Source organism: Spodoptera frugiperda, chromosome 15 (assembly GCF_023101765.2).
Source record: "Spodoptera frugiperda isolate SF20-4 chromosome 15, AGI-APGP_CSIRO_Sfru_2.0, whole genome shotgun sequence".
Taxonomy (NCBI): Eukaryota; Metazoa; Arthropoda; class Insecta; order Lepidoptera; family Noctuidae; genus Spodoptera; species Spodoptera frugiperda.
The window spans coordinates 4333249-4351478 of NC_064226.1; the positions used below are offsets into that span (position 1 = coordinate 4333249).

At 33.9% G+C, this 18230-nt stretch overlaps 1 protein-coding gene across 1 annotated transcript; it reads right to left on the bottom strand.

The window, feature by feature from the left end:
- Positions 1-435: 435 nt before the first annotated feature.
- LOC118273888 (uncharacterized) lies at positions 436-10125 on the bottom strand. The gene is made up of 12 exons (XM_050698762.1): positions 10046-10125; positions 8550-8586; positions 7220-7417; positions 6355-6528; positions 5688-5870; positions 5020-5175; positions 4412-4633; positions 3693-3884; positions 3180-3356; positions 2568-2711; positions 2034-2228; positions 436-1616 (listed from the first exon to the last, which is right to left on the bottom strand). The coding sequence occupies exons 1-12, from the start codon at positions 10123-10125 to the stop codon at positions 1548-1550; spliced, it is 1827 nt and encodes a 608-aa protein (XP_050554719.1). The 3' UTR covers positions 436-1547.
- Between the last annotated feature and the right edge of the window lie 8105 nt (positions 10126-18230).

The following is an 18230-nucleotide window of genomic DNA, read 5'->3' on the forward strand; positions in this document are numbered from 1 at the left end:
GTTATCTGTAATTGACCGGTCTATTGTAACCCTTGACTGCAATAGAGTCTTTATTATCAAAGCAGTAAGATTAGTTTTTGTAGTTCTGCTACATAGTTTTAGTATTGTTTATTTATGTATTGATGTTTTGTTATGTTTGTTTAAAAATAAATATCAATTGTCTACATGGTGTTGCAAACTGTAAATTACGGAAACAGAATGTTTGTAGTTTGATATAATCTTCGATTTGAAACACCGTTATTTTTTGTCGGGGTATATCATACAGTGATTTCTCCAGCCTTGGGTGAGGCTATGAGTGTAAGATCCTTACTAACTAAAAACCACTCCGTTCCTTCTGCTTTGAACCGGAGCCTCACTAACCTGTTACGTTGTCCGCAGCTATGGAAATTTAAAACACCCTGAAGTTGGAAAATAACGTGGATCAATAAAACTCTCTTTTACATTTCAATTTTAAATTTATTTACAATACATAATTATAACAATAAACTAATAACGATCACAGCATATTCTCCACTCAACAATCTCACATAACAAATACATTAGTTACGACAACAAAATTAAAAAAATAATATACCCCACTTTAGGGCCGTGGGGTCCAAGTGCACATCTCCTTTACAAAGATATTGTAAAGAGGACGGTTGATACTACAGGTGACCGAAAGGCTTCTGTCAAGGTTAAGCATTGCCATTTAACATGGCAATGCTGCCAGTCATTTGGGCACGCTACCTCACGACTCCAATGAGGATAATTTTAGTTTTATTTCTTTTCCTACTTTTTTATGTTTCTTATATATAATTTTAATTTGTAAGTTGTAAATAATATTAGTAAGTTTTAGATTACTTATTTAAAATCAAAATGTCAACTGAAAATCATGTTGTGCGATACTGGGCTCTAGGTTCAAGCCCTGTACATAAGGCGGAAAATATTTTCATTATTTTGTACTTAAAATAAATATAATATGACACGGCTTTATATAACTGGCTGCATAGTTATTTAATTATGTTTCTTTTGGGAAATAAGTATTCTAAGTAGTATAAATAAGTATTCTTACTTCTTGTTTTTCGTTGATGACTTACTAAACTTTAGGTGCCTGATAATAAACGCGTAGCAAAATAACACGTAATGCAACAGCCAAAGGTACTATTTAACTTGTACTATGGCAAACTTAATATCTATTGTAATATGAGAATGAAGATGTATGTTTTGGAAAGCATATCCCTTTCTATATCTACAATATTAGTTTTTTATATTAAGTTTGTGAATTTTACAATTTTAAGACATTAACATCTTACCGCCGTACTCAGAGTCACTTAACCCAGTCTTTAGCAATTGTTTTCGAAACAAAATCGTTTCTAAGCAACGGTTTAAGTTTAAGTCAACATCAAATGCCTCTGAGTGTGACAGTTTATCTTAATAAATGAAATAGTAATGTCATATCATAATCTACTTTACATGTTAATAATTTAGCTCACAATTTCTCTACAAAATAAACTTCAAAGGTAAAGACATGGCAACTTGCATTCAGATTATTCCATTAATTATCCAAATTACTGTAGAAACAGACTCTTTAACGAGCCGATGTCTTTGTCAAGAACTGCTAAAGGTAATTTCTTGAGCTAAAAACCAATGAATACTTCAATATTGGGAAAAAGACAACTAGAGAAGGGAACACATACTAATAACTACTTAACTACATAGAACAGAAGATTATTTTTAGATTAAAGCAATACAACTGATCGTGAGCAAACTAAGAACTAACAGAGAGTAGTAATACAACGTTAGACATGAAAATCAACACACAAAGGGCACTACAACTACAGTGATAGCTAATGAAAGGTCCAAGGCAGACTCTTTAGCAATAAAGAATGTTAACAGACATGTAATAAAGTCGAATATCGATAAACAGGTAACAAAACAAGTCATAGTTTTAAGGTATAAGCACAATTTCTACTAAGCCAAACAATAAATATAATAAAACTTAGCAGCCAGATAGTTTAGCACACACAACACTCTTAAACTTAAAAATAACTCACAGGGCCGAATTTGGGTTTGGGTGTGAAATCAAACTCTTTGACTTTGCCATCATTGTTGATGATCTTGTGGCCTCCAGCGTCCTCAGTTTTCTGGCCATTGATGTTCGTGGCTGTGTGGTAGGCGTACTGGGCTTCACCGTAAACATGGCCGCCCTGGGGTGGCTTCAGATCACGGACGTTCGTGAAAGTCAGGGACTGTAACGAGAAAATATTGTATACTGTTTTTAGCTGTAACTTTAAAATGTTGTGGTGGTTCAGAGGTTTAAGATGCCTGCTTGTCATGCATGACGGTGTGAGTTAGCCCGTATGCATATACATAAATGTATTTTAGGATTTATATTCCTTTTTCTTAAACCCTCATCTTTCAGTTGGTTGTACCTCATAGCTTAACTTAGTTTAGCCTTTCTATTTCAATCACTATTTTAATGGCGTAGGACATGATATTTTCTGACTTTGAAAATATGACGATATTTTCAAAGTCAGTTTTTTCGTCTACGTCTATTTACAGCTACACCAGATACTTCTCCAACTTACAGAATACGCTTCTGTTGTGCTTGCACGGAATTGTTTTCTCTGAATATGTTCTGGTTTTTTGGTATCGAGGTACGAAGAAAAGTTTTTGTAAGCAAACTTCTTATCAAACGAATGGGAAAACAAAGGTTTCTCTTCTAAAAACTTCTGCTGGAAGAAATGTCGATAGCTTTAATACTTTTGGGTTATTAAACGCTCGTTATAAGGATAAATTTACTATCTGCCTAAGTTTTTGTACCTATACTTATACTTTTTGGGATAAGATATTATTATAAACTGAGACAGCGCGATAATTGTCTTCAAAAGTAGATTGCGCGACGTCACCGCGTCTGCGCACCCTGCTCATGAAACTCATGATGAAGAGTTCCTCTGTGCTTTACTCCATTAATGTACGTGAATAAACCGTGATTTTTAGTTAATTTAGTATTTCTTGCGGTAATTATTATAAAAATATAACTGTCTTCATTGGTTTCGCCTAAATATTGTAATAGGTGTCCGTTTTGATGTGCATACTATGTTCAACTGATTATAAAGTAAAAAGATTACAACGCATCAACGTTTACCAGTCTTCCTACACATTTTTAAAAAAGATAAATAATTGAATAAACCATTTACGGAACGCTCTTTTTTCGTGGTTTTCTTGGTGCTTGAGAAGATCTCGGAATTCAATTTATTAAAGTCAGTTTTGTCCAGTTGTTGGCTGATTTGATCTAATCTGTCTTCTATAGCAGATGCTACATAAGCTATGTAATCCGCATCACTCATTTTCGACTTTTTACGTGTTACCGTGGTCTGAAATTGAATGGTTACGATTAAATCGTAATTAGACTCATTCTTATATGCAACGTCACGCCTTTTATCCCCGAAAGAGTCAGCGCACTTTAAAATGTACCTACACCCATTTTTCATCATTTATGTTATAAGTCCCTTGTAATAGGAGGTGAGCCTATTGAGACGCATTCTTTTACTGCTAATTTCCTTCTGTGACTTCTGGTTCTCCCGTAACCTCTTAATCATCGGGGATGTAGCATGTTCAGAAGTACTTAAATGTATTCTTTGGAGGTGATGCAACAGCCAAGAATAAATAAAAATGACATTTGTTCAAAACAAAATTAAATAAAATCATACGTGTTGTGTAGACGTTTGAGTTGTCTGTATTTCCATAGGCAAATGTACCACTTTTTGATTTTTTTCTTGATTTTGATCGATGAATTTGATCATGGATTTGCCTGTGACGACTGGTTCAGCCATATAATCAATGTTAGAGAATAAATTTGCAATCGGTAATCGTGATGGGGTGGGCACGTCAGTCGTGCGAGGCTGAAATGTAATTTATCGTAAGACTAACCATGAGACAAATTAGCTACTAGCTTTTCTTTTTTAGTATATATAGTAGAATCAGTCTAATAGGATCCTCTCTGCTCTTGTCTTTTGCCTGGCATGTTTCATGCACGAACAATAAGTGTTTTTTAATGGGAAATTAAAAACATTCTCAATGGCCAGTTACTTGGTTTGTAACAGACCTCTAACTAAGAGGACACGGAATAAAGGTACGCGTCCACAGACCGGCATTTTAAGCATTGCACGCACCCCACGCAACGGATTTTAGTTGGTTTTGTATAGACCATTGATCCGCACCGTACGGACCGCATTATGAGCAATGCTTACATGCAATGCGTACTGATGACGTCATACGGAATGTGTACGATGTGGACCCGTGGACGCTTACCTAAAGATAGAGTTGTATCCAATTCTATCTTAGTCCCAACTCTATCTCATCTTATCCCAAAGTTCTACTAAGTTTGCTAACGCCTACCAAATAATTATTTAATGAGTTAAATATTTACTGTGACAGGCGCCGCTTTGTAAATGGGTTTCTCTTCAAACGGAATGAGTATTGGTGTATCTTTATAACTATTTTTTATTTTATTTTCTTTGTTACGGTCTGTGCTAGTAATCATAACGCCATCTTCTAAGGACCTTGGTGCAACATTATACATATAATCGTCTGCTTGAACTGTTGTTGTAGGTCTTTTTACTCTTTCTATAGCAACATCGGCTACACGGAGCTGAAATGTAATATTATCAGATTAGTCTGACTAATCTGTAAGGTGTGGAATCTCCTAAATTAAATTGTACTCATCATCATCATTGATCAAGGCAACCCTTTACTTGATTCTTATTGCCTTCATCCAAGTGAAAACAGGAATAGTGCATGATGTGCTTGGATAGATTATGATCTATTCAAGCACATAATAAATAAGGATAGACTCTATAAGGAACGATAAAATACGACCGAACTGAGAATCTTCCTTTTTTAAGTCAGTTCAAAAAGAGTTTGTGCTAAGATTGTAAGCTACTTGAGAAGATTGAACTATCTCCAATTACTTAGGATAAGCATATCTTCCTTAAAAAATAAATCGACTAGATTAAACAAAGCAAAACAAATCTTTACTAAAAACTTTGGTTCAGTAGTTGTCACTGTGCTTTTGAATGGTGTTGGTGTTTTATTATCATTCGTGGTCACTGGTTCAGCCTCTGGTGGCTCCTCAATATCTATGAGATACTTGAGACCATCTTTATATTTTCCCTCTTTTCCAGCTTCATTATACTAGAAATAAATTCTAAAATTACTCTTATGACCCTATTAAACATTGAACGCTAATAGATGTGATCAATAGGGCAAGACAAGTTTCTTTTTTATAACATCATAGAGAATTACGTTTTATAGAATATGTTCCTTAAAAATAGCCCCAGCTGACTGAGGCTTCTCGGTTGGTGATATCAATATTCGATGTTATTGAATAATACACACTTATCTGATGATTGTTGGCTATCACAATATCTATTATTATTTTTACATAATAATGTAACTAGATATCTGTGATTGTCAGCCAAAATGATAACAAATATGTCGTTTAAATTGAGTCATACGAAGTTTCTTCATACAGTATATTATGTAACTAGATATCTGTGATATTTGACTAGTATCTTAAGGCGACTATTTCGGAAAATTCAATAATTTAGGTCTAAAGTAAAATGTGTTACCAGAATCGTCGTCTATATCAGAGTTTAGGCTATCAAATAACAATAAATAATTAATTAAAGGAATCAATCATTTACAGAAACTGGAGCTTGATCGGCCTGTGCGATTTCATTATTTTGTTCTGCTTCATGTAAGGTATTGAATTTATTTTCTTCTGAAACGTTTATTTCGCGAGGTGGTTTGTCATCCTCCGTACCGCTTGTGAGCACATATTCATATTCAACATCTTGTGGGTTTGTGGAATCATTCAGTTTTTTTGGCTGTAATTTAAAACTGTTCTTAGTAATATGTGTAGTTTTATTTGTCCTAAACCTCTCTTGGTATCTTGAGTTAGTTTACAAAGTTAAATGTTATGACCCATAGTACATGGAGATCATTTAATTTTGTAGTGGATATAGTTTCAGTCGGAGTACAGTTTTTGGAAAATTAATCGCTTTAGTTTTGTCATAGAAATCTGGATAGTTGTTTCAAATGAAAGAACGAAAAGAAATAAAGTATAATCTTTCTCTTTGTGCTTAAAAACGTGACCCTAAAGCACTAATCACAAAGCGTTGAATTTTTAAAATAGCGTACACGTTATCTGTCTGTCATTGGTTGGAACGCTTAGTTTGCAGCCATAGAGCAGTTCGTCTGCCTAGAGCCGTTTACAAAACCTTCTATTTCTTCTTCAGGAATTCTATTGATCTAAGATAAATACACAATTATCGTAAGAATTATAAAAAGTGGTAATAAACGAATACTTACAGGGATAGGTACAACTGCCGAATTTCTTGGATAGTAGTCCTGTTGCACATTGTTGCTGAGTTTCTGTGCCGCGAAGTTTGGCTTACCAGCTACCGATCCACCGTATTGATAGTGGTAATCTGATGCTGCGAAGTCAGCGGCTTTCTGACCAAGGGAAGAGACGAGGGACTGAAGCTGGAATAGTATTATGAAAGGTTTAATTTATTTTGCTTTTATATGCTCATAAGCTAACTACCTACTTTGTTTCAGATTACTAGGGCAGTCTTTTTCTTAAACGATCCTTATAATTAAACAAGTCGATGTTGATGTCTTTTTTATTTTCCGTCTCGACCGGAATGATACCACGGCCTCACAGAAAATCGTCGTGAAACAATGCTCGTGTTGTGATACGCTCACTCACACAACGGAGGAGGAGGCGTAAAAATCCCTTTTCCTAATCTTCCCTATCCCCGATTCTCCAACAACCTCTCAATTCCTAACCCCCAAAAAGGCGGCAACGCACTTGTAATACCTCTGGTATTTCGGAAGTCCATGGCGATCGCTCACCATCAGGTGATTCGTCTGCTCGAATACTTATACCATAACAAAAATCCTAAACCGCAATTATTTTCATGAACTCCTCCTTTACAAAGATATTGTAAAGAGGATTGTTGACACTTTAGGTGATCGAAGTCTGGATACTACCTTGGTCAAAGATTAAGCATTCAACGTGGCAATGCTGCCAGTCTTTTGGGGTACCCTAAATCACGACTCTGATGAGGATAATTTTTTCGACGCCTTAACTTAATTTTAATTTCTAGAGTTAAGGTATTTTTAAGTTATAGTTATTTCTTCTTAGTTTGGTATCGAAACTATTGATACTTACAAGAGGCGCATGACTCGTGCTTGGTGTGAAGTCGAACTCCTTGACTCGTCCATCTTCGTTTATGATCTTGTGTCCTGCATTGTGCTCCGTGGTCTTGCCATTGACGTTGGAAGCAGAATGGTACGCGTACTCAGCTTCTCCGTAGACATGGCCGCCATTTTCAGGCTTCAGATCCCGTAAGCTGTCGAATAAAGGAGGCTGGAACACAAAGATGCGGAATTGAGATAGTGAATAATGATTGTTGAATTTAAGAAGGAACTATTGATTCTAAGGACACTTTACTATAGGGTGACCAGTAATTAGTAACCGATATTTAAGTACGTGATTGTACTCATGGTTAGAAATAACTTTCTCAAATAAACTTTTTTGTATACTCAATAGTCATCAGAAGATTAGTAGTTATTTTAGAACTTTACGCACGCGTGCTAATGAAATTATGTTGCTTTGTCTTACAATAATCTTATCTAACAATCTCATATTTCTTGCCAAGTAACTTTAAGTTGCAGTCAACGACAATTTAGGGGAGGTAAATGATGACTTATACATATATGAACAAGTACATGCACAATACGGATCGACTATACCTCTTATCTTTACGATCGATGAGTAACAATTGGAAATCAGTTAAGGCTAATTTAATTAATCAAGGATCGCAACGAGATTTATTGCTTAACGTAATAAGACATCCTGAGTACATTAGGATCAGATATGTCTCATTAGGACTCGGACATGTTTATTCGTAATACATAAGGCAGGCATTATGTGTTTTAGCTATATAGGTACTTGATTTATGTTCTGGTTTCTGAATCACTGTCAATAATCGGTCATATATTTACATATCGTGTACATACATCAACCACACGTTGTTGAAAGGCATTCTTGGATGCATTTGTGTATGCTACCTATAAATACTGCTAACAGGAAATGTCAGGGAAACAATTATATGAAAAAACTAATTGGTATAAAAAATGCCGACACATTAGTTATGTGAATTCATATTTAATATAACTACTCATTGCATTTAATAGTTAGCAATTAACGAGTCTGTTTAATTGAATGTTTAAAGATATTTATATTTTTTATTGAGGTAACTAAATTGTATCTATTGTATCGCACAGCAAAATAGTTCTACCTATACCTACGTAACCTTTTTTTATTAGTTAAAGTTACGTGATTTCTTTAACATATTTATGCAGTTTGCAATTATTCGACTTACGTAATCAGGGTTTGCCTGCAATCAAATATTTTATGATGATTTATTTCATTCAAGACGCGAAAGAGTTCATGGTTCAGTTTGGAGAAAATGTTCTAAAATATTTAACGAACGTACCTTCCATCCAGCTTGCTTCCCAAGATTGCTATTTAACCTGTAAATAAAAAGAAAATCTTTAAAATCTGACGCAAAACAATCATGATATTTCTACGTCAATACGCAAAAAAAGGATTACCTAAAAATTTCCAAGCTAAATATTTTTATACCTAGTACAAAAATGTCTAGAATCTAGATAAATGTTGGTACCCTACACATATGTAATACTGTTCCAAACTTAATCAAATATTGCGAAACAGGCCCTAAACATAATGTTCCAAAAATAACACAGTTTGACGTAGTTCCAAAAACATTTTGGCACGTAACCTAACTTACAGTACCTACCTACATAATGACATAATTAAGGATTTCCCCCTGTAATCTTATCGTGCATCATTTGGGAACAAAACAATTTGTTACTTGTTCTTCGTACTCGTACGTGATATTCTGTAGTGGTGATATCATTATGGCAATTTGGCATCCTTCCCATCTTGTTGATGTCATATGGATAACGAACTTGCATGTTTATTTTTAAACCTTAATTAGGGGTTTTATGAGATAGCGGGCTAACGAGGATAGATGCCTGTAACATCAGAGGAGTACCTACAAGTGAATTGCCAGCCTTTGGCGGATAAGCTCACCCTCAAGATATTTTTTAAACATCCCAGTTCTGTTTATAAACGGTGCAGAGTTTTTTCAAACCACACCAATATATATAGGATCTTTCGAAACATAAGATTAGCGAGTGAATTTCTGCGAATCTGTTGGCATTTTTACATAACATATTTATTTGAACGTTTTATTTCTTGAGTACCGTACATGGTGATGTTAATTACCTAACATTCTTCCAAAAACGATAGAAAAGTCACACGTTTTTATATTTTATGGAATAAGTAAACAAATTATGTAAAAAGTACTTACACTCAGTGTTACCATGTAAAGAAATTACAAAAATAGAATTAATAGGTTACTCAGAAACATTATGTAGTACATACGAACCAACATATAAGCAAAACTTACTCATCATCTTCATTATAACTAGCCTGAACTTCATCATACGGCTGTTCTCTGTTAAATAAGGTGTTTTTTGTTATTTGATTTTAAAACTTAATGCATTTGTATAAAATTGAATTTAGTTTAACATTGTACACTTACTAAACTGCTACCATCTAAGAAACCTATCTGCTACTAATATTTTTACTGCATTTTCAGCTTTAGCATTAAAATTATAATGTTGATAATCTGACCTAAAGGAGTAGGCTGATCTGCTTTTTTTAAGGGGGGAAAATCATACAATGTCTTCTCCCATCTTGGGCGAGGCTGGGGGGAGTGTCAGACTCTTCCAGTATAAAAACTAACCCGTTCCTACTCCTGCTTTTCGAGCCGGAGCACCGGTAAACTCGCTAGATAGTCCGCAGCTCCGGATCAAGCATCAGCCCTACTGGGCCCCATCTGTGGTAGGTTGACCTGCTGGCCGCTATACATTGTCAAGTTTTGTAAGAGTGAGAAATACTTACAATTCCTGCACTTGGTCCCAATTGCCAGCCTTCGCTGCTTTTATAACCTCTGCATACTCTGGCGTATTATTCCAAACCATAATCTTCTCCTATTCCTTGTCCTGTAACAAATATAAATAAAAGTAAAATATAATGCAATTTTAATATAAAAGTTTTTATAAAAAAAATACTAGCTTCTGCTCCTCTAAATCCAAAGGTTCCTAAGCTAAAGTTTATATGTTTAAATTCAGCGTAGTGCAGTTTTGAGACCAGAATATTTTGGCACTATTTTGCTTGTATACTAGTTTAAACACTATCAGTCAACAGTAGTCATATTTTCACATTAACTAAGTGATAATATAAACACCAAATACAGAAGCTGACGCTTACTTGAATAAATTATAGTTTGACACTTTTTTTCCTAACCCGGATTCTTACACGTGAAAATATTTACATACAAATTACAACAGAGCAAATAGGCAACAGGTGCTATCTAAATATGCACTTAATTTTGCGATTACATAGAGTAGTTATTTGACTATCGGTATAAACAATACTATTAAAAACATCCTGTAAAAAAGCCCAAGTCTCGCACCTCAGTTTTCTTACCGTAAAAAGTTGTGAGATCCATGTAATACCAAGCTATTATGTAAATTGTTATCTTATCAATACTACATTTATTCAACGTTTTAAATAAAATAGATCGACTTGGTCATTCCACGTAATCATGCAATAGACCATCGTAATTGTAATCATAAAATAGACTAAACAATATAATACGAGAAATGTCAACAAAAGTAGGTATACTGTTGTGTTTTTGTGTTTTTATGCGATTGCCTATCAGGTTCTTGTTTTATCCACAACGAAGTTATAGGTGGTCGAAATTGGCCTAAATGGCTTCGGGAAAAGAATGGTACGGCCATGCCGCTTTTTTGCTCGACTTGGCGGACACTACCGTGCTCTCAGATATAGGTACTTGTCAGAAGGGCAAACGCACATCATAGTACGAATTCAATTACCTAAGTAAATGCGTAAAAATCAATCAAATGGGTAAGTCGACTTAAAAAAAAAACGTGGAGGACAGATGCTATGTTCGGATGTTTTTTATTACAACATACAAATGGCTATTGTTTCGTTCGTGTCGCGATAAAGTTTATGTAAAAAACAAATAAACAAACAATTAACATTACTTGCTAAGTCGGGAAGTAGCCAATAAACTCAATAATAAGAAGTCGTTACTTTGTTAGTAAGTTGTCTAAGTCGGAGCTGCGTACTACCTAGCGGGTTACCGGGGCTCCGGATCGAAAAGCAGGACTACGAACGGGGTGGTCTTTAGTCAGTAAGAGTCTGACACTCCCTCTCGCCTCACCCAAGGCGGGAGAAGCCATTGAACGATTTGCCCCCACTCAAAAAAATTAAAAATTAGTTGTCATTTTGGTTTATTATTATGAATATAATACCAATGTAGATACCTAATACAGTAATACCTAAGTATAATGTATAATGCTAACAATATTAACATATTTTCAGACGTCCAAACATGTTCCTATTTGCATTTGATAAATCACTGACACGCCAAACTTGCACAGACATTTTGTATTTTTTAATAATTTTGACCTTTGAACAAAATGTTTTTACGTATAATAATATATCAAACGAATATTTGTGCATATTGCATAATAACAATATAATAAATGAATAATATAGTAAATCGAAAAGCTCATACTTTTTAAAATTACCAAAACTGAATTCAATAATTACATACTAATAGATATCATAATTGTTTAATTTATAAATTATTAAATTGATCATATAAAGGTATATCACTAAATATTAATATATTAAATAATAATAAAACAAAATGGACATCTGCAGGTAAAACCCTCAAGATTAGCAATAATAAATGTTTTCTTAAAATGTTTTTGTATATTAATATTATCTATGAAGTTTCCTCAAGATTGCTAAAGGCCCCTTGTTAGGGAAAACCTGCCATTATTTTAATAGATATGTTTTTAAATAAGTATAATATTATGTTATTAAATTTTGGATAAAAAGTTGCTTGACGTGGTAGCTCGGAGGGTCGTGGTGGTTCCAGTAACAAAACATCATGCTGTATACTCTATCTAAAATAATTCTATGATTGATTCATTTAAACCGAAAACCTTAAACTTGACAGTCTTAATCTTATCACATAACTAACAAGATAGGTATACAGAGTGAAAAAGGAACGCTCCCAAACGCCGTAAACAGGTGACGGTAAAAGAGAATTTTTTTTTTAATTTATGTAAAAATAGTTGTAATCAACTGCTTGAGGCTGATGTGCCATGAATAACACGAGAACAAAAACTATTAAAATTATAAAAAAAAGAATACATTTTTGTAGCGTTTCGGGAGCGTTCCGTTTACAGCCTGTATAATACCATGAGAATCGATTACAGGCCTATATTAGAAACCAAGTACTAATTGAGTAACACCTTTCACAAATTCTTTTTGATTGAAAGTTCAGTATTTATGCAATAATGAATGGAAACAATTGGCAAATTGTGTTTATACTCGTACGTTACGTTTCTCCGTTCCTGTTATAAAACGTTTTATTGTACGAGTACTTGTACATCTGTTCTCGTATTTGCAAATACAGTATTGTTATCGAACCAAGTTTGGGACAAAGAAATCGAACAATACGTATATAACGGATTGGTAGTTATGTATGTATGTATATCGACTAATGATTAGATAATAAGGCTGGTTTTCATTAACCTCTCCTAAATTTAAGGGGTTTTCTTAATACCCTATGCTAAGATAGGTGACATTTAACGTCATTATTGTTTTTACTAACCTATAAGTAAAACCTAACAGTCCAATAGCAAGGGGTTAATTATTTGAGTGATCTTTCTCCTGTGTCGTGGGTGCGTTTACAAACATACAAGTTCACATACACATGACATCCAAACCCGAAACAACTATTTGTGGGTGTCTCATCATTATTTCTATTGAATATTAGGTAGTAATGTTGGAATTTTAATAAAAATAAGATCTTAGTTCTAAGATTGCGAGAGTTGCTATTTCAAGTTCTTGAATTTTGTATGCTGCCCGGTAGCTAGTTGTCAGCAAGACACCATTTTGCTCTGAATTTATTGAGATAGGTATCTAAAAGTTTGATTACATCTTTTGTTAAATTAATGTTCTGATCTTTCGTTATATTAAAATTACTTAAAATCACGTTTGTAGCAGGAAAAACTCACAAAAACGTCAGAGGTCTGAATTCGTGATCGAAATATAATAGACGAAGAACTTCTTTATTTTTAGGAGCTTTTAAAAATTACCATTTTTATATACTAACAAGATTTTTTAATACCATAGCTAGCCGAGCCATAACCCATAGTTCAACCAGTTAGGCGCCATTTCACTGGTAAGTTCGTTTACTCGAGTACTCAGTTACCCTCTTGTTTTCAGAGATAGAGTGAATGATTTTAGTCGGTAAGAGACCGACATAACCTGCTGTGTAACGCACATTGTAAGACAAAAGGTAACCAAAAGGATTTCCATAGGGAACAAAAGTTTGGAAGCCTTTAGACGAATTACCCCGTAGTTATTATATTATTTGTTAGTGGATATTCAATATTCAATCTATTCTCTAATGAATTCAATAAATTAATGAATGTTAGTAATTAATAATATTAACGCCAGTGAACTTGTGAACATGACCTATGTTGTTGTTGGCCGTGACAGAAGTAAGGCTGCAATACGTGTTATTTCTATTCTGCAATATTTATTCTGGCTTATAATTAACTAGTTTCTGTCAGCGGCTTCGCCCGCCTTCTTCTAAAATAATGAGTATATGTGTTATTCCAGACCATAATTTCCAAATTTCATACTGATCCCTTCAGCTGTTTTGATGTGATTGAGTATCAAACATACACACAAACTTTCGTAGGTAAAATCATAATATTAGTAAAATTGTAGATAGAGTTGATTTAATTAATTAATTTGACCCCTTATATTTATTTATTCGTCTGAACTTATGACTCTTGCCGCACTCAGAGACATTATTCTAATTATTGCTTAAACTAATCCTTTATAACGATTTTGTATCGAAAACAATTACTAAGAACTGGGTTAAGTAATCATTAAATGACTCTGAGTACGACGGTTAACTTACTAATATATTATATATCTTACTAAATGCAAATGTTTGTCAGTTTGTGTGTATTTACTTTAGTACTGTATGTACTTCAGTGTTACGTGTTTTCATAAGTTAGAAGGGAATCGAAATTAAAAGATTTTACTAGCCATCGTGTTCGACTGACCGTGGCGACTTTTAATTGAAATACAATAATTAATTATCAACAAAGAAACGCACAAAGAACGCGTTGAATGAATGGTTTTAGAAAATTTTGCTTTTTCTGAGGTATTATTGATCTTAAAGAATCTCACTTTTTGTATTTCTTTAAAAAGAGAGATTGCATAACATACTGATTTCAGAAAAAATATTTCTCTACAATTTTCACACAAAATTTTCTCGAATAAAGAAAATGCTACGTAAATAGTGGCACATTATTCAAATTTAATATATAATTAAGTCAAAAAACGATCGTTCATTTAAAAAACTATGCAAAAAATATGTTCTATATTTATTTCTCCTCTTATAGACTACAAAGATAAAAGATGTAGCTTACCTTGGACAGTGATAACAACAACCACTAGAATTAATATCGAAACGATTTTTGCCATTTTGGACGAATATATAAAACTAGAAACTACTTAATAACTTGTTTCATGTAAACACGTGCGAACTATTTGGCTTCTGGCGTCTCAATGCGGGTATAAGACCCGGCCGACACTTAAATAACATGTTTGTTCTGCGTAAGATAGCTATAATATGTATGTATGTATATCGTATAAGGATAATACATAAGGGTGTCGTTTATTTTTCTCAAATATCTACCTAGGTACAATCGTGATCTGATCTTTTTGCTTTTAGTATATATATAACGTAAGATCCTTTTATTATCTGAAGGAGTATATTTAAATGTAATACAACTTTATCGCGTGTATCTTGTCACTTGTTATATCATGATGTGATTCCTGTGTAATTACGCACTTCATGCTATTTATAATATTATCTAATTAAAATTTAGGAAAAGCCGAAAAGGCCATCCAGACCTTCCCAGCTATGAAGAATCTCTGGAAAACCGAGACCCCTTTTTTGAGAAGAGAAATCATCTAAATACTTCTTCCGCCGTTGTTTAGGCAAGAGAGTGTCAAACTCTTACTAACTAAGAACCACCCCTATCCTACTACTGCTTCGTGACGTCTGTTATACCACACAGATCCTACTTCTCTTTTGTTAGGTCTGTTTTAAAATGTGCATGTGAAATTGTATGTTTATAAACGCACCCACGACACAGGAGAAAATCCTAATGTGGGGCAACGTTTAAAAAAAAATGTCATATTAAAATTATTTCGTTTCAAAACTAGACAATAATCTTCTTAATATTGATATTAGTTTTATTGGCATAATCATTATGTGATTATTATTCCGTTAATAAAATTTTATTATTTTCGCATCGGTTTTTTGTTTTATTAGCTTATTTTATAAGAATGTGTTAACACGTGTTTGTAATAATGTGATTTGTATGAGTGCTAATATAGTTAGTAGATCATTAGGCCATTTTAATACTTGATTATTTTTATGATTATATTATCAACATCTTTAGATGATAGTCAAAGATGTTTTATTGATTTAAAACGTAGTATTTAATTAATTTATGTTCTAAACTAATTGATGATTTATTTTGATTTATGTGTGGTAAATCGTATGTACATAAAAATTGCGAAATCTAGCTTTGACGCGTGAATTTTTGCAGTTTATATAATTATAAATTTAAATTAAAACCAAGCTGTGAATAATTAAAGATATTTTTTTTTTGTTTTATAAGGAGCACTTATAAGTCCCAAGATACTACCACTATTTTATACAAAAAAGTTAATCCTAATTCTTTCGCTACGATCTACGATTGTTCTTAATGGAATTGAAATTGCAAAACAAACAAAGAAGCTATCATTTATTCACTCTTACAATATCCAACAAGAACTTAAAAAAAGGCTTGCCGAGGTGCTCCATTACTTGATTGGTCCTGCTCCTGCATATGCTCCTCTCATAGATCACGCCGGATTGCCATCGCATCTCTTCTATAGACGAGTTTAAAACTGTCCACTAAGTAATTCTATCAATCTGCATATGTTACTGATTTACATACATTAGTAACTATATCTATTTCTATCAGATACAGAAACAAACAGTTCATTTGACAAGCAAGGATGCGTCAGGGTCCCTTCCCAGTAAACCTTGTGTAACTCGCTAGACCAGTCGACTAGGGTCGACACTGGTATCAATGAACTACTGAGTGTAATGTGCATGCTATTCCTATTTATAATAAACATTATGTATCACGTCCTTTTTTCCTTTTGCGTATTTTACTTTTCTATAGCTGACGGGGGGAAACCTTCAAAATGCGCCTAGCTTTTTGGGGAGAAAGACTAAGGAGTGTGGGATTTTTACTTCACTAAAACCACCCGGAGACCACCTTCAGCACCGATAAGGGGCACCGAGTCCTCTAACTAGACCTGCTCCGGAGCCCCTATGGTGCAACGCCTGTTACAATACATCCTTAGGGACCTAGTATAGGTCCTAGGTAGCTATAGTTAGTTGTTGTTAATCTATATATCCATCTAGAGGAAATTGTTATGATTGGATGATTCATATCAGACATTTTTAAAGTTCGTAATAAATAATTATGTAAATCATAACAACGATAACCTCTATCGGTACTTGTTCAAAGTAACGCGGACTGCACGGTTGGCACGGTTGGCTGAGCAACTGGCTGCCGCGCAACGGGTAGCGGGTTCGATTCCCGCACGGAGCAACTCTTTGTGTGATCCACAAATTGTTGTTTCGGGTCTGGGTGTCATGTGCATGTGAACTTGTATGTTTGTAAACGGACCCACGACACAGGAGAAAATCCTAATTTGGGGCAACGTTTTTTTTTAAAGAAAAAAAAAAAGTTTCAACCCTAATCATGAATCATTTGCAATCACCATCTATGTACTTTTTGGACTATTTTAATAGTTTTCAAATTTATGCAACTAACTTTTCCATCACCGACGTCATAAATTTAAAACATATGGCATTTAAAACAGTAGCTGGTTTCTTGACGTAGTTATCCTTATTTCTATCATATCGTAAAGAGCTATCAGTAGTCTGATAGCTCTTCACTTTATCAGTAGTCTAACAGATTGGGCTCAGTAGGGCTGATGCACGGCCCAGAGTGGCAGACTGCCTAGCGTGATACCGGCGATCCAGCTCGAAGAGCAGGATAAGGAACGGCGTGGTTTTTAGTCAGTAAGAGTCTGACACTCCTTCTCGCCTAACCAAAGGCGGGAGAAGTCATTGGATGACTTTTCCGCCTCAAAAAAAGTTATCCTTGTTATTATAATATATTATGTTGCATACTACAACCCACGCTATGGTATTTTAAGTATTAATATGAGGAAAAAGAAATAAAAATTCATAAATAGAACGATTTTAAAATATGTTCGAATTGATTAACCTTATTTTTTTAAAGTTCACTTCTTGCAAGTTTCTTTCTTTTTCTTTTCAGTTTGTAATATAGCCTAGTATGGAACATTATAGTTTGGCATACATCTTCACCTTTTTATTTTCTATCTATTAAAATCCGATTAACGTTTTATAAACCTAATAAACATAAATTAGACTAACGACATTAACTAAATTTAAATTAGGCCACTTGAAGAGCGTGCGATTCACCTTGCATTCAGTATTGCACGACTCGGTCGACGTTCATTGACTTTACCATAGTGCTTAAAAACTTTATTACCTAGTAAACAAAGGTATAAATCAAATATGTACCCTTCTGGAATACTAAATACAATGTAAGCTAAAGGTTTATTTGGACAAAGTCATCTGCAGAATATATCTTCCATTTATAGGTAATTATAATTGATTTATATATGATTTATATAGGTATTTTTTGTGGCATTTTTTGTGGCATTTCCCTTATTATAATATGTATAGGGTTCAAATAAAATGATTAATGTAATTAGGGCTAATCCAACATCCAGGATTAGAAGTTTCGTCAAAAAATGTACTATTATATCAGTTAATTCCTGTTATCAATGTCTCCTA